At 40.6% G+C, this 26,336-nt stretch overlaps 1 protein-coding gene across 3 annotated transcripts in view; it reads right to left on the reverse strand.

The window, feature by feature from the left end:
• LOC134635624 (intermembrane lipid transfer protein VPS13B-like) overlaps positions 1–26,336 on the reverse strand; it is a 292,458-nt gene that overhangs the window by 190,470 nt on the left and 75,652 nt on the right. For all 3 annotated transcript variants that reach the window (XM_065471728.1, XM_063485027.1, XM_063485026.1), the window contains 2 exons: positions 20,185–20,319; positions 19,195–19,374 (listed from right to left, as the gene is read on the reverse strand). In XM_065471728.1, coding sequence (XP_065327800.1) covers positions 19,195–19,374; positions 20,185–20,319 — 315 coding nt within the window. The remainder of the gene's footprint in view (positions 1–19,194; positions 19,375–20,184; positions 20,320–26,336) is intronic.

Consider the following 26,336-nt stretch of genomic DNA (forward strand, 5'->3'; position numbering starts at 1 on the left):
TAAAATACTACAGTAATATCACTTTGAACTCTAGCCAGTGATCTCAAGTAGTGATAATTTCACTGAGGAATATTTATGATTGTTAAAAAAAACATGGCTTTGTAAATAAAGCAAGACCAAACTTATGAAAGAGATGCTCGAAGCTAAGCTAAATTAACTTAATGTGGACACTGTTTCAAAATTTATTGTGAAAGAAAAAGTCAACAAGTAACCTTATAGCAAAAATAATTTTATGAAATAAAAGTTGTACAAACGCCTTAGTTGACAAGAAACAAAAACTGTTATATTTAGATCTGAAATTTTCAAAAGTTACAGATCCCAGCGAGAACTGTTGACAACACCTGTAACATTGGCTAATGTACTTTTTGCTAAAATCATATTACAAACGGGTGACAGAGTAAGAAAAGGTATTAGGCCAACTAAAAACGCCACAAACATTGTCATTATTATTTCAGACTCAATAATATTCACTCATAATTATTATTGTTCTCTCCACTTGTCTTCTCAAGCATATACCACTCTATCATTCTGTATTTTTTTTGCCATCAGACATCTGGTCGCCCCCCCCCATATCACCACCACCACTACTGCTGAGGTTTATTTGACTAGAAAATTACCCTACTCGTGTTTAACAAATCTCCAATATTGTCATCACCAAATATTTATTTGTAGAGGAGAGGAATTCTGAATGGCTACATTCCTTCTGCTTTGTGCATTTACGCATTTTTTGCATGAGCATGCAGCCAGCCACACACACACACAAATATACGCAGCAAACACAGGATACGTTTGAGTGCGTTTCCACGTAGCACATTTATAAGGTGCCGTATGGTTTCAGTGAAAGTCATACACAATGTCAGACATAATCATGCAAAGGTTATCTGCATGATTGTGTCTACTACCTCTTGTGTAAACTACTGCAAAGTTAGAGGTGTGAGCCAAAGTAATATCCACAATAATATGAGGACCAAAGGTTTGCTAGCTTGCACTGGATTGGAATGAGATGAGATTAGTTTTGTGCACTTAATGCATCAGTGATTTTTATGTTATGCCTGAATAACACAGCTTTTTGTATGTAAATTATTATCAAAGTTTTCTTTTGACATTACCAGTAATTTGGTCATCTTGCCTATTTATTTGTCAGCATTTTCTCTTTATATCAAAAACATTTCATTGCAATGACTATTTGATTACCCTTAAAATAATTTTTACGGGTTTTAAAGAAATGATTTAATTACCCTTAAGTAAGTCTTTATTAAACCCCTTAACGCTTCACGGACTTGCCTATGTTATCCACACTTGGCCCCATTAAATACCACTTCAGCTTTATTTTAATCAGGCTGAACAGACGGTCTCAAGACATTCAATTCGCTGACTGTAGCGTACCATCAAACTGACAGTGGGGAGCTCTCAAGCGAGACAAAACACCACAAGGGGGCAGTGATGTAACAAGGACGTGGAAAAGGTCAGAAAGAGTTTCTCATAAACAACAGTAAGAGCAGGGAGAGCAGAACAGGGAACACGGGGGTGATAACTGAAGGGAAAGGAATAAAGTTTGGGTCGAAGAGATGAATGAGGGAAAAAAGAAACGGCAAGAGCAAAGTCAAATTATCAAAAAAGAAAAGAAAAGAAAGATGAAGGAGAAAAAAATATGAAGAATGGACAAAGTACAAAGGACCTCTATGGCATATATACAAATATTAAGACAGGAGGAAATAACACATAAGATTAAGGCCACGGAGTGACAAACAAAAGCAAGCTGCTCAAAAAAGAGAAAAACGGTCAAAGACGTCCCCGATATCAATCACATGTAAGCTAAAAATGCTTGGGATTCATTTACACGCTCGTTTAAATACTACACACATGACTTTTCCACTTTTTAACAAACACTTCAGTTCAGGAAACTAAACTAGAAAAAAAAAAATCTTTATCTGGACAGTTTACTAAATATATCTGTCTGCCACCACTCTTTGAATAGTGATGCAGATAAACACAGATGTGAAACACACTCAAATGAGAACTATTGGCCTCCCAGAGAGCTGCCCCACTAAAACCACAGATCCCAGAGGGAGGCGCTCCGGTATCTTTTAAGTGACCCATTCTTTAAACTTACTTGGAGATATTTTTACTAAAGAAGATATTTGTCAGGAAATCACTGCAGAACAAGACTTCTGGGCTATTGCTTTCCACACCATCGTTGGTTTGACCTGCCGACCGCAACATTTCGTCTGTGGTTAACTCACAGTTGTGTAGATTTGTTTGGTTAGTTGCCCTCTTAGCACTTCATTTACCACTGTACATAAAAAGACAACAAATAACAAGACTGAGTCAGAGCATATACTTTGCTAACAGGACACATGAAATCTAATTACACATTTCATAGTAACAATATCATTTACTTTTGCTTTTCTATCACACATTTTGGATCATATTCCCATTTTATGTGTGTACAATAATCTTCCAGCACATATGTACACACCCTGGCCCGCCTGTCTGCCCTTATAGCCCATACTGAACTCCACAGTCTCTGCCTCATACCGTTTTTTCCCCCTGACTATGGGAGCTTGCAGAGGGCAAACCACAAGGATGAAGAGCCTGATGACCAATGTAACACATGTGGCAATGCAAAAACACACACGCGAACATAAAAGTCTAGTATTTCTGAAGAACTCGCAACCAAAATGCAGCCAATTTGAACTAAACTCAGTGCACACTCACCCCACCCAGTGCTGTGTCATTCTGACAAAGCATGGCCAATAAACAGTTCAGTATAGTACAATCACGCAAACACACAAAAGTGTAAAAATCATTGGACGAAAAAAAAGTGCAAAATTTAAACAATTACTTATTAAGTATAAAAACAGATCACTCATTACTCTGCTTTAGAGCTTGTCTATACTCTCACACAGTAATTGGTTTTTCTGTGACATTTTTGTGTGTTCACCTCAAAAGCTGCTAGTAATTACTCACATGGATTAAACTGGAGACCACAAACGGCCGTGATGCTGCGCTGTTTTCAAGTTCCAAGTGGTGTTTATTAAACTGATGTTTCAGGACCAAATGTTCACTGTCCATAAAGTGTAGAATTTTAACTCTGTGACGGTCTGCTGCAGTGGTTTCACATTAGTCATCTTTCTGTGATCTCTGTTTATCATTTGTATACAGAGCTCAGAGTAACGTTTAGCATGATTCATAATAAATCATACAACAGGTTTGTCATAATTCACTCTGGATCTATTTAAAGGATTCAGGATCAGTTACGGTATTTGGTCCATATTCACAAAGAAAACTTATCAAGTAAATCTGAAACTCACTGCTGGACTTTTGACACAGATGGACCTACTACAGACGAGCTTAGAAGAAGGTTTAAATATGTAGTATGCAATGAAGCAGTGGTAATGGAGCGAGACTATCTAACCACTGTCTGTCCGACAACCGTCTCCAGCACCCCACTGCTCCTTCCCTCCCCTGGCAAGGATGACCCCGTGTTCACACCAAGATAAGTGCAGGGGGACTTATCCATGCCTCTGAAATGCCCCTCTACATCTCTGACACCCCAGTAGCTCTCTGTCAGACTACTTTGTGTCCACAGGTTCATCCCACCACCTATTGTGAAGGCACCAGCTCAGTGGATCTGTTGATTGTCAGGATAAGGCATCATCTTTTTAACAAGGTCATTTCACCCCAAATCCCTAGATTACATTAGATTACATTAAATTACACTGGATTTAGGTAAGAAGACAGATTATGGAAGCCTTAAAATTTTGAAATGAGAGACCACCTAAGAACTAATAGGCACCATGTAATATACGGAGACCAAATATGAATCTCATTTTGAAATCGTGTCTTTCTTGAACACTGGCTTAGTCTTTCTGGCTGTTTTGGTTTCCCTTTGGCTGCAGAGGAAGCTCCAGTGAAGGTTTTTGATAGCAGAAAAGCACTGGTGGCTGATAAGAGAGGTGTGAACAGCAGTGTAAGCAAGCCATTGCAGGGGGTTGGAATGATTGACCGTCAGAGGTTAGAGGGTTACAAGACAAGAGAAGTGGACATAACAGAACTGTGCCGTGCCAGAAATGAGCTGAATTGCATGTGCAGTGGATCAACTGTTACTGTTACGAAAAGAGCATTGCAAAAATGAGCATACTTAAAGACAATACGGTAGCCCACATCAATGATTTCTACACATATAAAGTTGCCAGTCACAGCTGGATATACTGAATATAGAATGAAGGAGTTTATTATTCAACAAAAGCATATCCACCAAGCACAAACAGCACACTTGGTATACAGTTTTATAACTAGATAGAGCTTTTTTATGGCTGGGATAGGTGTAGTACATTCACTAAAGTACTAAAGTAAGTACTAAAAGACTACGATCGAAGAACATGTCTAGGGCCTGATGCAACACTTCATGCAATTCTACTGAATCAAAAATCCACCATGTGACTTGATAAGGTCCCTTTGCTGAACCTCCCCCATCTGCTACTTATCACACTGCCCCCGCCCCAAACACACACACACAGACACACACACACGCGCACATGCGCACACACACACACACGCACAGACAAAATGTGGACTGGTATGACCTCTGACACTTTAATCAACGGGCATTAAAGAGACTCTTAAACAAAACTGACGCACTGCGCAGATTGGACTGACAGGGCGACTGGCTGGCTGGCTTAGAGGCTAAGTGGGATCCAGAAGCAGCGGCTCTGAAAGATCGTTGCCAACACTTTGGAGATTGCAGAGGTGGTGGGAGAGTGTTGGCCATCACAGGGTTTACAGATTAGCCTGGTTTATTAGTTCACTATAAGGATCTTCCACCCTTTAAGGTTTGTCACACGTCACTTTCCTGCCTTGTCCGTTTAGGCCCTGTCTAATAAAGGCAGGGTCTCTGTCAGTCAGACGCAGATGGAGGAGAAAGGGTGAGAGTGATTTAATGATCCTGTAATGTTGGAGAACATAACAAAGCCGCCAAAGCTCTATAACAAAAAACATCACAAATCTGTACACCCACTTGCGTAAGAAAAAACACAGAGACACACTCACCAAAGCACAATGGTTTTGTGCAGATTTTCACCACAGCGCTCAGTATTTGCACATGTCTACACAGATAAAAGACTTTTCCTTTTGAATTTTAATGATTTGTAACAAGCGGTAAAGTGACAGCATGTGAAAAATATGCAAAGTGCACCAGGAGGACAATGGTGCAGTCACAAAGCATGGCAATTAATCAGAGGGAAAATGAGAATTAGATCAATGTGTTGATATAGCTAGAATAAAGGAGAAAAAGTCTATAACTTATTCTGAAAGAGGGTAATATTTCTGATTCATGTTAGAGCGTAATAGTGACCAAGCCTCGGGTCAACTAACGGTTAGGCCACCTAAGGGATTTACAACAAATTCACAAGAAGTTACGTTTCTCTTAAAATCTTTAAACGGTGCTGCATTCCTGAAAATAAAAATAACAAATAAGTTTTGTCCCCAGATACAGACCAGGCAAAAAACACCCCCATCCACCTTTTGTGTCAAATCTCTGCTATAAAACAATGGCATCCTAACAAATACATTGTTTCTTTGAGGGCTTTTGATTTCAAATTGCTGGATGAAGTGTTGAATTTGTACTGTAGTGTGTTAGGGTTCGGCTTTGAAGTAACAAATCTTAAAAATATTAGCTAAAATGAAATGCATGTTATGAGCCTGTCATAGTAAGTTGTTTTTATGTCATGTATGGTCAGTTGCTAAATTTGTGTTTTTTACCTCCACATTACAAGCTGTGACACCATTAATGCTGCGTTGATCACAGAGCCTCTGTTAGCATGTATAGATGCATTTATAATGGTGCTCTCCCCCTTAAAACAAAGACCAGCTAACACAGATTCAAACAATCTAGCTGGTCTCTGTCGAGAGATCATGCTCAGGTACTAGTTTACTTATCAAGCAACATTTGAAATAAAGGCTCTCCTCTTATAAAAGCCTGCTTTGTATAAAGGAGGAGGTCACCCAATCTCTATTTGAAGAAATGCCCAGAACTTGAGACTTTATAAAAGTCCATGCGATACATTGTGGACAACGGCAAGCTTGCAGAGATTCTATTACTTTCAACAAACCAATGATTTGTTTATCATAAATAATGATTTACAGTTTCCAAGATATCTCTTAGATATTACTTACTGAAAAAAATGCCTGCTTTTATTTCCTGTCTTTAATAAGCACACAGTCATATCCAACTTTCAGTACGAGGTAACAGGCCCCCATGAATTCCGGCCTACTGCATGCAGCGCACCACACATGTAGCCAAGTCATCCATCTCTCCGTGTGTGGAGAAGCCGGCTGAATTTAGTGTCTGCACCTGGACAGGGATCTTCTGCCTGTCCAAAATCCAGGCCTCGCAGTGACACTTTAAAACAGAGCAGACTCATTCAGCAGTCAATCAGCAGTCTTCACTTCCTCTGCTCATGTTATCTGTCACAACCCCCTCTCCCCCTTCTCTGCTTAAATACACTCATCCGTTATCATTCTAGCTCTCTTTACTGTTTTGATATCACTAGCGTTGTGTCAACATTTCAGGAGGCTGTGGATTCATGAGATGAGATTTTCCATCAGCTTCAAAATCTCAGACAACACGTATGTTTATCTTAAAAAATATCTTAAATTTCATGAAAAACTCTAAAGCAAAGCAGAAAATACCATGTAAAAATATCACGTGGTAATAAGCCTACACCTATAAAAGTAGCAGCAGTTTCAACAGAACGTGAACATATAACAGTGAGGGAGACCCAGTAAACTTACAAACATCTATACACTACATGCATACACAGGCAAAGACAGACCACAGGATTGGGTTATATGTAACTCACTGCATTCAAAATGTCCCCAGTTAGATAAATTTGCTGTAACTGGGAAGTTACACAGCTAATACACAGGACACTGACATGCTTATATTTAGGTGAACATATACATATATACATGAAACCAGTTTCACACTCAGATTGTATGACGCCAGTGTCAAAGGTCTGGTCTGTTTTCCCCCAGAAATACCAGAGAAGTAAGGGCTTAATAGTGCTGTCAACCATGGAACTGACAGAGGCCTAAAGCCCTAGAGCAAAGTCTCCACCTTGGCTGTATAGTTCAGCCACACAGAAGCAAAGATGTAGCCTGTAGGTTGGGTGTCAGGCCTCAATCTCAGCCCACACAGTTTATGCTGATACTACACACTGTGGGTACAGACTCACATTAGTCACAGCTTTCAAAACACGGCATCATATTTCATGGTAAATAGTTTTCATTATTAATTTTGGTAAAGAGTCTGTTACCAGGATGGTATGTCTGCATTTCTCTCTGTCTCTCACTCTTATTTTTCCTCTCACATAGGTCTAGAAAGCAAAAAAGTGTCGATGGGTCATAATAAATGATAACCATTTGATTTTAGGTGGCTCTAATTAAGCCTTTATTATTTCACCCTGAAATAAGAGAGCTGTAATGGCCATTAAAAATGCTGATGGTGAGAATGAATGACAAAGACTGACACATGTGTTTGAAATATAGTTAAGAGGCTACAAAATGGAAAGCCATTTCATGGAAAAAAATCAGCTGTCATCAGCATACGAGTGAGGAAATTAAGGTCGTGACTGGACATGTTTGGGCCTGTCTCTAAACTATATTATGTAATAACAATGGTAAACACAGGCACAGAAGAGAAAATTAATAGGTGCTCAGAGTCAAAATGACAACTGGCAATAAAAGTTTAGTTGAGCTGGAGATGACCAGTCACAAGGCCTTGCCTGGCCTTCAGAAACAATAAGGCTCAAGTTACCAGGAGAGGCTGAGGGGCAAAGGGAGGAGGATGCTCTCTTCACCCACAACACCATAACTCTCACTGGGCCAGAGCCTCTGTCACTGGATGCTGCTCTGGTTGGAGCTCCCAGTAACCTTTTAAATCAGGTCCCACTGACAGCTTCCATTAACATTCCTGCCCAGCCTGGCAGGCAATTGAACAAAGGTTAAGTGGGGCAGAGCAGAGCATAGACTTTGGGGGTGGTGGTAAACTCTGGGACCAGGAAAAGAAGAGCACATGGGTGCAGGACAGAAAAAGAGGAAAAAGCCACAAAGTGAGGGAGGGTAAAGATCAGAGATAGTGACGGAGACGTGGAGGGTACGGAGTGGAAAAAAAAAAAAACTACAACAGGGAAGGGATCTGGAACTGCTTTGTATTTGTGTGTAAAGTTCTGAATAGGTGCTTATTTAGGCTCTGTCAGAACTAGTTTCTACATAATGCCGTTCAACCAATTTCGAAATGTTTATACCTGATCCCAAAAGCCACACTCAAAGTTGAAGTGTTAAACTTAACAACATAAAGTGCAGGGCAGATATGGTGTTGATTAAACATGGAAATAAAAGTTCAAACAGTTTTTTCCAGACTGACATTCATGAACAAATGAATAAAAGCAACTGAAGAGAGTTCAAACCTAAAACATACATTCTCACAACAAGTTCCAGGGAATTGGCCTAAACATTTAAGGTCATATGTCTTGTATGTATAAGTGAAATATGAAATGAAATGAAATAGAAGAAACCTGCACAAAAATGAGAAAAGAAAAGGCACAGATCAATCAGTGGCTGACCCTCCCGTCACAGGTCAGAGGTAGACAGCATGGGTCAAGTTGATATAAACCATACTTTGTGCATGCTGCCTCTAGCCATTATAGCATAGTGTACTGTGAAACAGTTACAAGGCGTTTGCCCATCATTAAAGGGGCGTGTGCATTAAATCATGTTTTGCCAGCTGAAAAAACCAGACACTCTTCAAAAGAGCCACCTGAGAACATTTGAGAACTCTTTGGGAGTGCAGTGGTTTTTATTAGCTATTTATTATGACACTGTGGTTGCTATGACACAAAATATACACAAAAGAGATGTGCTGGACGTACAAGATTCTAACTTACTTCTGCTTAACTAGTGGACCCACAGCGAGCAAAATGTTCCTCCAAGTATTAGTTTCATATCAATGTTGTGCTAGTTTGACACACTTATAAATACTCACAGAGCTGAGGCATTAACTTCTGCTGCAGCAAGAATAGCTGCTGCATTCCTGCAGCTAACAGGGAACTTAATAAACTAAACTATCCATTAATGTTAGGATGTGACTGGTGTAGTGTATATCCTGCCCTTTCTCCAGCTGGCTAAATAAATGTAATAGTGACAAGAAAAAAAACAGAAAACATCAGTGCACAGCAGGCTGCTCAGCATCTCTTAATGCTGCTGGCATTTTTTTCTTGTAAAAATGTGACACTTGCATTACAAAAAGGACTAAAAATGTACACCTGCCTCAGTTTTAAAAAAAAAAGCAAAGAACCTTTTGGCACAGATGCCCCATAAAAAAAAGAAACTCAGTTTTTGTTACTGATGGCCTCTACACTAGTTCTGCTCAGTGTGGTGTATTAAAAATCACCACTAGTCTCTTGCAGGAAAAGCTACTGGCAAAGAAACTCTGGTGACACACACACCCACAGACAGCTGGTCAGTGGAGGATCACTAGTACAAACACTAAAACATGCTCTTGTCATCTTTTATGCAGTTGAAAGGTGCAGAACATTACAGACTGCAGCTTTAAATCTTTAAATAATTTCAGCTGCCAATCATTCTGCTGGTCAAACCTGCATATACTTAGTCATCGCAGCATGACTGTTGGTTCTTTTATGGGAAATGACGCCAGTGATGTTCCTGTGTGGTCTGTGGGGGGACTTTGAAGACAAATGAGAGCTCTACATACAAAACAAGAAGAATTACAGAACTCTTAGGAGATAAATACGTGACGATACAATAAAGACTCTGAGAATCCATTTTTCAGTCTGTCTGTCACTGGAACAAATCACAATGGTTTTCAGTGACAGAAAGAAATATGCTTTGAACAACAGAAGACCAGGATATGTGGCAAACAAAACCTTGCAGAGTCCAATTTTCAACTTCCTTCTATTGCTCTCTAACAGATGATGCTGAAATGTGCTCTTTGCCAGGAGCATTTATGAACAAAAGCCAGCCTAAAAAACCCCTCAAAAATCCTTGTAATTGGTACTATTGAGAGCGTTCCGTTTGTGTGAATAAGTGTGTGTGTAAGCATAAGCCAGTTGTATGGGAGAATTCAACATTAGTGAAGCTGGTGTGTGTCACATTCCATTCCTGACTGAGCCTCACTCAACCCACCCCCCTGGTCTGGTTCCTACCGACTGATTCTGTTAATTACTTTGCCTTTTTTATTCTGAGAGAGCTGTGAGAAATGCCTCTCACCGCCACCGCTGTCCCACCCAGAACCCTACAACAACTATTAGCTTAATTACTTACATCTAACGTACTTCTCCAGTAATAATGTCCACATCAGCATCAAAGAGATTTCAAAGAACATCAGCTCCTACCCCTTCTTAACCCTATACACCACTTTCCTTTCAACTCCTTTTTTATCATCACTGCTGCCTGATGTGAGAATGTACCTTCTGCACTAATTTTTAATTTCCCTTGTATTCTTTGGAAGAGCTGATACTGCTATGGTTCTGTGTGGTTAAGCTTTGCGCACTGTGCGCACACAGACTCATTTGAGCAACAGCATAGCCTGGGAAAGTTTGTGCGGAGCACATAAAATAGGGGAGTGGAGGCGGAGGAGTGCCGTGTTGGGGGAATGAGAGAAGAGGTGAGGAGAGGGCTTGGTACGAGGGAGGAGACGCGCCGCGGCAGCTCAGCTGTGTAGAAGCTAATGGGCTCTCATCCCCTTCCCACGACCACCACGTGTTTTCTGATGGGCACTCAAGCGGCGAGACACATATTGGTTTGGCTACTCCAGAACTCCAGCCAGCTCGCTTCAGTACTGCTCTGCTCTGCCTATTCAGCATCTGTCTGAACTCTGGTTAGCCTGTATATGACTTTAGGACTGGCAGAGTATGAATCAGTAACCAGCCTCTAATAATGTGAGGAGGTAGTGGTTGATCTCACTTGCTGGAACAGCAATAATGAGAGATGAAAGACAGAAGTATGGCTCACAGACAGACAGTGACACTGATAAACTGAGTGGCGTGATGAACAGGGAGCCACCGCAAATTGATGTTTGTCTCTGTCAGCAAAGAGAAAGAAATTCTCCATTATGGGGCATCTGCTAAACTACAGCCTCTCACATCAGCACATGTGTATATTTTATCATGAAGCATCACAAGGTTTAATCTTTAACATAAATTAAAAGATATCTTTGGCAGCTTTGGCAAGGATTATGCAACAAATTTTACGCACAGAAATGTATAAAGTAAATTGTAAATAGCTTGAAAGTTGAGGAAACCTTCTTAGTACCAGTATGATTAAAGCTAACTAATCCAAATGTGCATAACTGAAGACAGTGTTCAGGCCCTCCACAGTCCGTCTGGACATTATCCCCTCTAATTTGTGAGAATAAAACTTCAAGCCCCTGATTAAGTGATCCAGGGTAGCCAATTGTTGTGATTGTACTGTGTGATGTTTGATCTGACTGTGTGGAATGTGGCGACCTTTGATCCAGTGACAACATTCAATTAGATAAGGTTAAGTAAATTGACCTCCTCCATCCCAGCTACTCAATCCAGAGCTGGATAAAGTGTAAACAGCTTGTATGTAACACAATGAACCAGAGTTTACAGTGAGTATGCCCTGTTAACGCGTTGTAGTGTTGTTCTGCCTTTATAAACAGCAAAACGAAACTCCTTCACCTTTCCTGCAGTGATCACTGAAGAGTCTCTCCCTATCTGCCTCTAAGGAGCTTAACTTGGAATTACTTGTTGTAATAACTCAATAATAAGAAAGCATGTGCGTATGTGTGTGTCACTGACAGACCTTAAAAATAAATGTACCTTAGTGGTAAAATGAGTCAGGGAGCCCCGGGAATTACATTACACCCAGTAGCTGACAAGCTAAATCACCATGTTGCAGCTGTGGAGCAGAAAGCATCATCAGAAAACTGTGGGAAATTTAATTTCTTCATGTACTGACTTAACTTAATAGAACATAAAGCTCAGCACTAAATGCTTCTAAAAGTAGGCATTATCAAAATCTATGCAGTATCATTGGAATGCTTTCACGAGTATACTGTTCATGTGCCTTACAGAGGAGATTTACTTCCTTTTTTTTTGCTATTTCAGTGTGGATCGCCAAAGTTCACCTAACAATCTGAATGAAAACATACAAAACGTAAAACGCTCACATCTATAGTGTAAAACCTTTAGACATTTAAGATTTGTGACTTCAAGGAGGATCCACATTTATTATGTATCCCCAAACACACAGGTAGTCACAAGGAAACACACCAAACATAAAGTTGAGTTCAAACTAATACAGAAACATTACAACACTTCTCCCTTGTGCCCATGTTATTTCTAAGTGCTATAGACTTTTCATCTGGAAGTGACATTCACACTAATGTGATATGAGATCCTTTCACAGCCAGTACAAGCAGTCATTACGCCTTTCCAGAGATCAAGCTAATGAGACTGATTAGGTAATATTCTCTCTATTTTCACATGGTGAGAAAGGCTAATTGCTTATCTCTTTCCCTTTGACTCTACCTTACCTAGACAACAACCTTCAGAGGTAAAATATAAGTGACCCACGATGACCTCTTTTCACACTTAAACACTAAATCTTCTACAGCTTCAACCCCTTAACTAGGCAAAGAATAACTAACCATTATTATGACTGATTAATGTTATTTGTGTAACGGTAGCAGTGCTACATCTCATCTTCCCAAAATGTTATATTTCTTCTTTTATTCTATAATCTTTTATTTCAATTCTGTTACTTTACTGTTATTATAACAGACGTTTCCTGAGTGTGTCATTTGCACTCATTTACTACGTGGTGTAAACACAATCCCATCTTCTGTTCATATTGAATCCTGAAGGGAAGATATAAAATACTCGCATGGCAGCTGTGATATCGTTAGAGTGAGGACTAGCATCACTATCTTTAGTCTGAGTCACACTCCAACCCTACCCCATCTCTAGCCTTAGCCCTCATCTCTTTGTGCCCAATCTGTATGTTCGTCCCTCTGCCTCAAATTTCACCCAGGCTTTAAGAACTGTGAGACTGGCCTAAATAGCCCAACACTTCACAGATGAACAGCTCCAGTAATGGGCTGTGATTGACCTCGACAGCCATCTCTGAGAGGATTCTCTGGGGTCTAATCTCCAGATTACCTGCCTTGCTTCATACATACACAAAACATGATGAGAGTAGCTGCCTTGGTGATTAAACACACTATTGTGGAAGTCACTGGGTGCTTAAACAAACAAACACTTGGGATAACTTATTTTGGTCGAGTTTCATGCCCTTGATTCTAAAATTGAATGGCAAGACTCATTTTAATTTGCATGAGGCAAAGCCCGATGAGTATTTCCAAGTCCTGTTAAATTCTCATACTCCTTAGAATTGTATGAATGCACACTCCCAGACATTATCTGAAGTAGCTACTTGTCTCTTCATTTATTCACAGTCATCTCTTGTGAAATTTTGATCAGGTCCCAACAGCTGAAGAGCTGGTCACTTCATTTATGACATTTGCCTAGTAAATTGCTTTCTGAGGTTTCTCCCAAGCATGTACAATAAATGTATTTTTAGTACCATTTTGTCTACTGTAGATCTATCAGCCAGAAAAAGTTCAGGCAGCAGCTTAAAGCCATCAAGTTTCTGCCTGAAACCAAGCCAGACTGTTGATTTAACACTCTATGGAGTGAGTGAACACATGCAAAGGAGGGGAAAAGAGCATGATAGATGGACATATGAAAGTACGGCAGGCCTTTGAAAGATTGTAATGGAGGAGGCTACCAAGGGAGATCCCACTTCAGTTCACACCCCATCTACAGTGTCAGTGCAACCCATTCAAAGGCTATCATTTCAGTAAAGAGGCAAACAGAGCATGTGTAGCAGTTTCTCTGCATTTGCACGTGCATGCACTGACCAGTGAGTATAATGGCATGCATTCATGTGCTCGAGTCGAACGGTCAGATCAAAGTCAGGTGGTGCTTCAGTGCCACCTGCTCTCATTAGTCTTTGGGTCTGCAGACTCGAGGTACTGTAGAACCCCACCTGTTTCTGACTGCTGTGGACAGGCCTCTCAGGACACTTACATAAATGGGCACAAATACACACCAACACTTATATATAGGTTTGCATGAAATGTCACTATAATGCATGCAACATATACGTAGTATCTGCTTTCCTATAATAAATATATAATAAATATGTTTAGACTTAATTCAGAATAAACTCTGAAGCAGTTTCTTCCCTCCATTTGTCTAATTTTAAAGCAGTAATTGAGAAGAAAACAGCTTTAATAACTATTAGGGAACTAAGTGTGTTCAGTATTACAGCACTTTGGGAATTCGCACAGGATTAATTCCATGTAGCTTTCATTATTCCCTTCAATATGTTAAAATTGAGATTAAAGATCACTTTGTTCCTCTATTCTCCCTGCTCCCATGGTATGGTAAAGAGATCAAAACTGAAGGGCTTTATAGGGAACATCTTTAACATTTGCTCTGCTCTCAGTGTGCTTGATTAAATGTAACATTTTGAGATCCCAGAGTTCTGAGAAAAGCATAAATCATTGTCTCGCAGCTGCTGCCGTGCCTAGGGAAAACACATGCTATCCCTCACAGACTCACACTCTCCCTCTCTCTTCTACAATCATAAAACTCACTCGAGCCATTGGTCCCTCCCTCCTCTGCTGAAATCACAATGGTAAAGTGAGTGTGTGTTTGGGGTGGGGGACACCTGCAGGCTGCTGCTTGCCCCACGGTTCAGCATAAACCCCAGCTCCTCACACGCCCTCTAGCCCTTTACTCTTGCACACTAGCCCCATCCAAGGCCCCTTAGTCCTTCCCATCCATCAGTGATGACAGACCCAAGACTGAGCCAAAAGCACATAGTCAGCCAGCCAGCCAGCCACTGTCCAGGGATCAAAATGATCAAACTGTCTCTTGAGTACCAGTGATAATTTACACTCAAAGTAGCACTAGAGGTCACTGTGAATGACATGGCCAAGGATTTCTGGTCCCAGTCACTAAAGGCACTGCTCTACTCTGATTAAATTCAAAAATAATTTATAGATCTAATACCAGAGGCATCCATTCCAGTGCATGCTGGTGAATGATGACATGTCCCTGGCTCTCAACTAGGCCCATGTGGAAGAAAAACCTATGCCCTTCTGATCCTGTCCGCCAACCTGGATTGCTGTCTGCTGTGACTTAAAAGCAGCTACCTCACTTGCACCACAAGTCTGACTCTTCGCCCTGCAGACTTGCATGTTTCCATTGTTGATTTATTACGATACTTTATCTTTTATTTATTTAATTAAAAAGTGGCACTGATATATTTTATTATTCATGTCTCATAATGCAAGTTTGGTTATTTCAGAAGAAAAGAGCATGAAAAGGATATTGTGGCTATCTGGGTCGACTAATCAACTTGGAGAAATCCTGTGGGACCGTCATGTTGTAATCTAAAGGGTTAATGGCGAGAAATAAAATTACTCGACCCTTTTGGATCCATAAAAGAGGACACTTCAAAGCAGAGCTGCTTAGTTCTTCTGCGTAAAAACCCACGCCTTTAATTGTGCTTAATTTATTAGAATGTTCCAACCTCAGCTCTGTTAAATAAAAACACATTATTCCCGATCTGCAGGAGTTCTACAAGTGTACAGGGACTCCCTCCAACCGCCGACCATAGCCACCCAACCCACCCTCTTCATTTTCTAAGTAAATTGGAATTTTGTTTTAGTTCACTGGTAAACAATTAGACAGAAAACAGATGTCACTGGCCATATTTAAAAGCTACTCATCTCCTTAGATTAACTTTGTATAAAAGAGTTATAAGGAGTGAGAGAAAGAATGAGACAATTAAACGTGTCAAAGCTTCCATTAAAATACTGGACTACAAATAATTCAAATAAAACAATATATCAAAACAACCAATTTATCTTTACTTTAACACTGAAAATGAACATTTCCCAACATCCCCCCCTGGAGATATGAGCCTTTCCGAGCCTTGAGAAATTAGAAAGTGCATGGCATTGAGGAAATGGCTTCTGGGATGAATTAAAGGATCTATAAGGAAAGTGCTGTCGATTTTCAAAGCCTGTCACAAGCTCTAAGAAATGAGACAATGCAGAGAGAGATCACTCATACATAAAGGGGCAGAGGCAAAATACGAAAAAGCAAGACTTCTCTTGACTTATAATCAACTGCAGTCAATCAAATAAAGGTATATGTATGTATATATATATTTAAACACTTCACTGACTACACGCTGGTAGCTTAATGGCAATTACCCCCCCCCGTTATGCTTTAAGAACTGGGCAGACATCGCTCATAACTCTGCTGTGTTTTCCACTGCATCCTACTGTCAGGAGTCAGCTTTTCTCCCTACCCCGGTCGTATACTCAGTATATAATGATCACACTTTAGGAATTTGGTAAATGGACTCAGCAGAACCACATGGGAAGAATAAAGTGTGTTTGATGCCAAGACCAAGTGCTCCAACAACTGAGGAATGTCATGATCACAAAATGTTGAACCTCTGAGCTAGCCCTGTGGGAGCAAAGTGTCCAGCCTATTTAGAGCAGTGCCACACCACCTTTCTTCTCTTGCTGAATGAGGCGTTGCATCCATCATTCTATTAACATTGCTCTAACAGGCTCCTAGTCACCCTCTGGATGACAGCAGGGACATGGGACATGTGGGCTAACCAAAGGCTTTGATGTAAGCCTGACCACCATACAAAACACAGAGCTTTAAGAGACACCCCAAAACCCTATGTACACACACAAGTGTTATCCTCAGCAGCATGTTAGGAAAAATACAGAGAATGAGAAAAACGTTCCACGTGTGGTAAAGTTGTTACCTTACAGTCACACGCTGCTGACCCCCAGCTTTTACTACACATTTGATTATTAGATCAATTAGATGTCTAGGGCATTAATCGTTTCAATATTCCAAAACCAAAAGTGATTGATCTGAGACTGAAATGCACAAGGGGCGAAATACAGCTCTATCTTTGCGCTGCAGTGCACGCACGCACACACGCACACGCACACACACACTGTCTGTGATTCTCGTTATCAAAAGGGTGAAAGCTATTTGCAAATGTGGCACATATCACAGCTGATTTGTGGCTTTTGTCCGTCATTTAGACACATGTGAGTGACACATATTTATATAAGTAATATGAAGGTAAACATGCCCCAAGTCTGAATGGCAGCCAGTTAACTGACTGATGAATCCCACACTGTTAAATATCGTATGTCCGAAAAGAGACAATAGAGACGTTCAGACAGTGAGAAAAAAAAGAGCAATCTGAACTCAAAAGACGGGGGGGGGGGGGGGGGGGGGGAAGAGAGGCAGTGATGAGAAGTAGCACAGACCTGCACTGCTCCACATCTGCTGGAGATATATTCAGTTCTTCTGGGAGTCAGCCCCCCCACCTCCCTTTACCTTCATCTCCTTTCGCTCTCCCACTCTCTTTGCTTCCTTTTGGTCTTCTGGTTTGTGTTCAGATCAGGTTTTAATATTCAAAAATATGTACTGTCTTTATGAGCCATGCTTTACTGAAATAATATGGTCTCTAAATCACAGTAATGGTTTGAGGCCATGGACTAAACAGAGTTTACCAGAGCTCCTAAAAGTATCTATCTACTACATGTCTGAGTGATCATGTACGTAAACGATGGAAGAACATCTCATCGGAAACACTGATTTTAAAAATCTGCCTTTCTGTCACTGTAACTTTCAGGAAATGTATTCAGTGACTGTCCTCACATTTATCAAACCATTACCTCTCTAAGAAATGTCAGCCTGCCTTTTATTTGCAATTTACAGCAGTGTCCTGGCACTTAGTTCACTAGAAATGGGACAGTAAATGATAGAGTGAAATTTAAAGAGCAATACAGTGCCTGGTTAGGGATGACCTCCAAAATCTACTGTCTCTAAACAATACTTTTCTTCTTACTTTCCTGCACCCTTAGCTACAACTGTACCTTCTTCTCACAGTTTAAACTACCTGAGGCCAGCTCTATACACACCTCAGAGCTGACATGTTTAAGGCCTGGGCCCTGATATGATTCAGGAGTTGGCGGTTTGCACAAATCAAGGCTACACAATGAATCTCTGTAGTCTGGTATTAAAAGTAATGTACAACTGTGACTCTGAAGACAACTCTGAAAACAAATACTGGAGCTGTATTGTTTTACTTTGTCACCCCAGGCTTCTCCTGTATCTGATCTTGGGATCTGATCTTGGGAGAGGGTTGCAGGAAAACAGCCCAGAATGTACTTTAAGCCCCTTACTGTGGGCTTTTAGAAACTTGGGAGTGGCTAAAGGCCATGACATAGTAGAGACTGTCCCATACTTCGAGAGGTATCAGTTTTTCTCGGGAAGAACGTTTTTTAAGTTGACGGTATGAAGAATATTAATAACACACTAATATCCATGGTCATATCTATTTCTGGAAGGTCATACAGAAAAATGAGGGCATCCTTGGCTACATGTACAGATGTGATGATTAATATGCTACTTACTAAATCAAGCACTGCAGCACTTTAAATTTTGGAATTTGGTTTGCATTTTTAGCTCTTTGGAAAGGCTACTGAATAATCCCACTCCCTCTCTCAAAAGGCACATGCATGCACCCACACACCCTCACAATGACACAGGAAACATAATCTGTGGTCTAGGGATGCAATCAAAACTGCAACCTGACATCAGAGCAGCCGTCAACAGCAATCCTCAAGTGGTTAGCTGTTGTTAGCCAGCTCAGCCCAGTGCTGACAGAGACTAACTGCTGTTTAGAGAAATCACGCTGCCTGAAAAGAGATGCAGGGCTGCCAACCCTGCCTCAAGGATAGCAGAGTGGGAAACACTTATCGGCTTTACTAAACAAATAACTGAAAGGGGGCACTACATGACATTATGAGAGGAAGGAAAATATGACAACCTAAACAAATGGAGACTCCTGAACTAGATCACCAATAGTGCAGATATAATCAGTGCCTGTAACAAACCCAAACACCAAAACCACAACCAGAAAATGAACTAAAACCTGATTTATGAATGAAGGGTGGGGCGGGGTGGGGTGGAGAGGAGAGGAGAAGAGAAAAGAGGGTAATCCATACATTTAAAACACTTATACCTGAGTTCCTGCAATCATCTCCTTGCTGAGGGACCTGAATAGAAAATGCCAGCAGGTCAGGGGCCAGCAAAGATTCAGGCTTGCGAATCTCATTAAGCCAGCGGCTCATATGTAGTTCTTTAGTGTCAGATGGACCCTGAATCAGAGGAACCAGCTTCTCCTTCACTCCCTCTCCTGAACCTGAAAGACAAGAGTAATAGTTTGTAATATTTTACAAACTCTCCACTTCTCCAAATCAAGCTATAATGACTCCCATAAATTGGAAAGCATTTCTGAAATAGGAATGACCAAATGTACACATAAAATAAAACACCAAAAGCTTTTTGTAAATGTTTCATGTATTAAAAACAGCCCTTTATTTGAACTTCCTTGTGATTCACCTTGAAGTAACTGCAACAGCACTATTTGGTTGCTATACAGAAGGCAAAAGGCCTAATAACAAATTATGAATTATTATTATGACCACTCCTATGCACCAGTAAAGCCATGTTTTGTTAATTTTTCACTTTAGTTGAAGAGCTCATAGTCCAAAAGAAAAACTTTGCCCTCCATCGTCATTTTCACTTTTCACTCCTTATGTGCACATATTTTTGTGACTCTACAATAAATGGTCATTTTAAAATAAGGGCATTAACTGCACATGGTTTGCTTGTATTTCTATATTGACAGCTGCAATAGATCTACTAATCTGACCCACATCATGTGCAGCTTGACCTCGTGAACTCTGTGCTATGACACTAGCTCCAATAACATCCTTGCCATCAAAGACATGGCCACAGCCCAATGACAGCGCCCCAGGAGAAAACAGCAACTGAATCACATAGCTGGAAAGAAATCAACATAAAGACTGAGCAGGAAAACGAGAGGGAGCAAGACAGAGTAGAGTGTGTAAAAGCATAAGTTAAAGAAAGTAAAAGAAGAGTCTAGTCTGTCTCACTCTTTCCCTCCTACACAGGCAGTAAAGTTTTAACAGGGCACAGCTGCACACACCTGGGGTCCTGGCGCACACTTTTACAGCTCCCACGGTTCCTGAGGCACATTTCACCGTCGCACGGCTGCAGAACTTCAGCTCCAGGTTTTGGACCGAGCCTTCGAGAGTCGGTGACGGGCCTGGATATTTCACACCTAATAAAAAAAGTGAAAAAAAGTGAAAATGAACTGCAGTCCGGCAGATTTAAGCACCGCTTCTGTGACTTAGTTAAACACCTGATTGGCCTTTAATTGTTCTTGACCAGCTAGGTGCTCTTAAACACAGAATCAAGAAAAGGTGTCCTCTGTTTTCAACAGTATTACTGATAGCGCATCTCTTTGACAAATAATCTGAATTAAAATACATTTGCATATTAAGGTCAGCTATAAACCACGACAAACGACACTGGGCATTTTTTCTAAAATACATGATGCACCTTCTCAGTTTTAAAGTTTACGCCAGTCCATAGTTAAAGTTATTATTTTCTTTAATGTTATATCTTCTTGTTAGTACAAGTGGACAGGGTCTGAAAATTTACAGAAGTTATCTTTGTTTATTATTTGAATTTTTGTTTCCTGTGAAAACTTTTAGATCATTTTGGATACAAGACAGTCTGACATCACACCCACACTGTTATGCCTAAAAATCACGATAAAAAGAGATCTAATTAACTTGTCGTGAGTAATAGTTTATTTCCAAAACAATATCCCATATAGTCATGCTTGTATTCAGCTTAGTGTCAAGTACAGCTCACTTCACACCAGCATTACATCACAGGAGCCTCAAGTGTTCCTCACTCTATGATTACTTCTCTTAATGGCAGCCTAGTGTGGAAGAACCTCCTGTCTTCCATCTTTCCAAAATGAAACTGTTTGCAATGTGGCAAGGAATTACATATTCTCTATTATGATATGTCAGTGTTATTTCTATGGTGAGAGGCTATTTCAAACACATAACAGGAGAAGCAGGGAGACATAGCTGGATGACTAAAAGATACTGTGGAGTTAAGGAAGTTATGTGCCAAACCGCCTGTTGAGAGAGGAGAGGAGGATCCATTCATCACATGCTACATTCTTCCAGTAAGCTGGAACTGTCCAAGGGAATCACATTTAATTCTTGCATCACCTGTTCCAATAAGGCTTTCCTTCTCAAATAATCCTCTCATACAGTGATTGTGCTTTATTTCCTACAAGTGTCCACAGCACTTTTTCAGTCGAGTTTACAACTTACTGGGGCTTTTTCTGTCGTGTGTTGGCCAAGGGACGGTAAAATCACTGAGCAAACGGCAAAAAAAGGTTCAATATCAACATAAATAAACTCAAGTTTAGCATACAAAACACTTTCTACTGCCAATCTCTCACACACACACACGTACATACAAGCGCTTTATTCTATGCAAAAGCACTTTTAACTTAATGTTCACTCACACCAATGGATGCTTGAAGGGCAACTCGAGGTTCGGTAACTTGCCCCTACTGAATCATCCCCTTGCAAGTATGCAAACTTATGTCTAGATTTGGTCACTTACTCAGCCCAGGATGAATACAACCTTAGATAAGTGTAGGGCGAGCTCTACTTCCTGAGCCACTCTACTAGTTTTATCCTCTCAAACTCTTTTGTATACACACAGATATTATATAATAAATTTCCTTCTTACACAGGTGATTGAAAAATCTAAACACTGTATAACCAGTGCTAAATTGGATGGGCTGTTTTACACCAACATAGCACACAGTATTTTTCTGATCAACTAAAAATTCAAATGTAGTTTTACCGTAAATCAGCAGTGTGAAGTAGGGCATGTTTGAGTAGTCACACACATAGCACACTTAACCGGGGGAATTATTGAAAATTGCTAAAAATCTCTAACCACTGACTTCCCCCCTCTCTCTCTCAGACAAATTGCCCATCAACCTCTTCACCTGCTGTCTAAGAGGCCCTCTGTGAGACCAGATGGAAGATGGTTATGTTAATAACCCTCCTTCTGTCTCTCTGTCTCCCACTTAATATATCTGCAGGTCAAACAGAGCAGTGCTGTACAACCACTCTGTGCATTTAGCTGCCTTATTCTGTTTAGGCTGAGGCTGTAATACTGGCAACCAGTAATGAATATCTTTGTCTTGGAGCCACTTTCTATTTACACTGCAGTACAGTTTGACAAACGTATAGATATAATTCTTTTAAGTAAATGGTAATGCCCAATGTAAACCTTGTAAAATAAAACAACACGGCTCTCGAAATCTTCAGCATGCTCTATTGCAAACTAATGGCATCCAAATGATGAGGGTGATTTTGCTCTTTATACGGTTTCTTTCCCACTCCTAATTTTAACCTAAGAATCAGCAGAGCTGCAGAGTCGGCACCTTAATTATCAACCAAACAGTAATCAGTGAGTCTGTGCTCCACGCAACCAAGGGGGTGTCCCAAGTACACAATTTCAGTAATCTTATCTTTTCTATATATTTTTTTAAACCAGGGAAGCAACTTTGGTCTTCAAAGAATGTATGTGAAAATTCCCATACATTTATGTTCATACGGATACGCGTGTATATACATGAAACACTGATTTCTAGATTAGTTCATGTGGCCAAGGACCAGAGGGAACAACTAAAAGTGATGTATGTACTACATAAAGTTAGGTTAACTTCTCCCACTAGAAACAATATAGCTATATGTATTTGTCATAAAAACATTGCCCAAGACATTTGGCTATATCATTGAGTGTATCTGAGTAAACCTAAGAACACATGACCCATCTACCCTGAAAGAGTAGCCTATTCAGGGAGAATGAATAACCAGACTCAGTGACCATTTGGCCTTTTTCAACACAGCACTAAAAGAAAAATGACATCAACAATGATGAGTTGCCCCGACTGTTCCCCAGAGCCTGGACAAGACGAAGATGTTAAAAGTGCAAGCCAATCTGTAATATGACAGGGGCCTTTTCTTCTACTCTGTGTTCTCTTTGATAAATGGCACTAGAGGTATCACTATAACATATCCCCCTTGCCCACATAGATGTCCTAAGGGCACTGTGCACCTGCTGGGTTGGTGGTTGTTGCATGGGGGAGCTCCAAGCAATGTTTTGTCCAGCTGTTAGGACTATAAAATGTGGGGTACACAGGAAGAGTAAAAACACAAGGGTAGGTAGTTTGTTGGCTTAAACAGCAGTATCCCGTGTGATTCATGTGTGTATGTTGGGTTAGAGTGTGTATAGAGTGTGTCAGTGTGACTGACTGAGTAAGTGAATGTGTGTGGTACTGTTACTCGTCAAGCAAAGGCAGGTGCAAGAAGTACATAAACACACAGCTAGGGGCCAGAGAGTATGGCACTCCATCAAACACTAAGGGCGCAACCGTGGGCAGCTGGATTTGCCATAGAAAACACCAATGAGAAAGTGCGGAGAAGATGAAGGGAAGGGGGCCTGAAAGTCAATAAAAAGGGGTAGAAAGAGCTGATGCAAAAAAGCAGAATGCACACACTAACACATATGGGAGGTGGAGGGTACTTTCTTTACTTTCTGCATACCTCAATAGTTGGCGTGTCCATGGTTCAGTATATATGTGCAGCACATCTGCAGGCTTGAAAGCCATGCTTTACACATTCCAACATGTCCTGCTCTCACAGCTTTGGGGAAGGCTATGGGAAAGTTGTCTGCCTATAATGGTGGACCAGGCAATATTCTACCTCAAGATGCAAACCATTTCTTTTAGTCTATATTCACAAAACCCAGAAATAGTTTTACTTTCATTTATGATGCTATATAAAAAAATGTTTAGTTTTTCTATTCTTCAAATACTACACCATATAAAAAGTCTGAAAAAAATCCCAAGACAGACAAAAAAAGAAATAACGATACAAAATACAGTATAAACCAAGCTATAGGACTTTTGCTATATTAAAAGCTGTGTTTTGATTACCCTCCCTCTTTGCAGCTACATACTCCATGCATTAATGACCAGCTTTATGTGTGATGGAAACAAGTTAAAAAAAGGATGTAAATTATCTCAAAACCATAAAGGGCAGGTGAAAAGACAAAGACAGACAAAGAAGGGAAAAGAACCTAAAGTATTAAAACCTCCAAGGTTGGCAATGGGCCCACAGCAGCTAGGGGGCTGACAGAAAAAGAGGTAGACATAGACAAGTTGGGTAGCCTGAAAGCAGCCAGCTGAGCCATTAAGTGCTGATGCAGAAACAATAACTGTCTCTCCTAAGTCAGGAGGGAAGCAGTAGAAGCAGTAAGTAGGAGCAGGTCTGCTGGCATCTTGCCCAGAACTGACACACAGCAAAAATGCAGACACATGCTGAGAGAGTGGGACAGGAAAACAGACAAGGTGAACCAGTAGTGGTTTGTTATGCAGTTAAAGCTAAAAGGAGAGCAGCTTTGTTACTCAAACAAAGGTCTGCATTAGAGAAAGAAAAAAATCGAATTACTACGATAACAAGAACTGATTTTTATGATAGTAAAAATGACATTGAGGTACTTTTGGGGCATTAAAAGTTCATTATGGTTCCATCAGAGGATCTTTCTTATGAAATTGCGTTGATATGACACGTGTTGTGATTTAACACAACATAAATAAAAATAAACTGAGCTGAGCTAAATTATAATTGATATTTGAAGGGATTGCAGTTAGAAAAAAATAGATATCACAACTACTATTTAGCACAGGTTAAAGCTGTAAGAATATCTGCACACAGGAAGAATATGCATGTCTGATTTCAAACAGATGTAAACAACAACAACAGCTGTTTGTAGATAGATGAAGGAGCTGGGCAGTTTATATAACCAGTAATTGCTGCCAGAGTTTGGGTTGTTTTTTGAGGGGGGCTTTGCATATTAGGAAGAATTGTTTTTTGTTTTCTTTTTTTTTAAGTTGGGTGGTGAGACAGAAAACAGAAAAGCAAGCCAGCAAGTGTCTGTAAACAAAAATAATGGGTTTCCTTACACATATGACAAAATCCCAGTCAAGCTGCTCCTACCTCACTGAATGAAGGTTACAGCGGTAGTAGTGTGTGCAAGCGGTACTCGCTCCCTATAACCGTCATGGTATAAAGACAATGATGGGGTATAAGTGCCGGTGGTAGCAGAAGCTGGGGGTCTAATTTTCTTGATTTCCATCCCCTCCAGGTGCTGCTGGCTTTTCTGTCAGCCCACTGAAGCAGTGACACATGTTCTCCACACATTCAAACTGTGGTTCTTTCTGCCACTGAATTACCACAATTAAGGAGTCTTCATGCGGAAGCAATTTGGCCAATACTAATGTGCCTAGGCAGTGAGGTTTGGAAGACAGTGGTTGGATTGGGGGGGGGGGGGGGGGGGAGTTGGGAGGAAGGGGATGAAGAGCAAAACTGAATGGAGAGTTATAAAAGAAGTAAGATGAGGGAAAGAGAGAGAGTGTTAGAGAAAAGGGGGCGACAGATGTGCTAAATGTGATAGACAAACATGTGCCGTGACATAGATGATTCCCCCATTGCCACTTGTAAGGAAATGATTAGTCGGTGGTAAGATAGGTCATTAAAACACAGTTCTGGTTGAGAAGGTCTGCCTCTCAATCTCCCATATCCCCAGCCTAATGCTGCTCTGACAAATTTGGTTAGCATAAGAAACAGGGGCATTCTAGCTTTGAAGCAGATGCCAGGATGGAATACCAGTGTGGTTTCACCATGAGAGATGCTCGAAACTACAGACCACAGCTAATGACGCTAAACCAGTCCCCTCTATTGCTGAAATCCAACTCTGGATTACTATCCGTTCTCTCTCGCACTCTCTAGATCTCTGCATCTCTATAACTTATTCTTGTCCTCTTTCACAAGCTTTCCCCTCCTCACTCCACTTCCCTTATGAGGGGAGAATTAAAGAGAAAACGAGCAGAGCATTCTTGTTTATCAATAATCCAACGAGATCAATATTTATGTCTGAGCTTTGCAGAGGCTGACTGTGTCTGTGTGTGGTGGTAGCCAAGACGTGACTGGGGTTTTGGTGCTGCTGAGACACTTCAATGGGAGTTACAGTGGAAATTTATGGCTCTGTGACGTGGAGCTATGTGCTCAGTCGGCACTAGTCACTACCCTCAGATGGGGCGGTTGGCTCACAGCAGGGAGCCAGCTCTGCAGACACTACCAGATGACATAAATACAAACAGATTTATTTGAGGCTGTCATTGATTGG

The sequence above is a fragment of the Pelmatolapia mariae genome, linkage group LG10_11 (genome assembly GCF_036321145.2).
Source record: "Pelmatolapia mariae isolate MD_Pm_ZW linkage group LG10_11, Pm_UMD_F_2, whole genome shotgun sequence".
NCBI classification, from domain to species: Eukaryota; Metazoa; Chordata; class Actinopteri; order Cichliformes; family Cichlidae; genus Pelmatolapia; species Pelmatolapia mariae.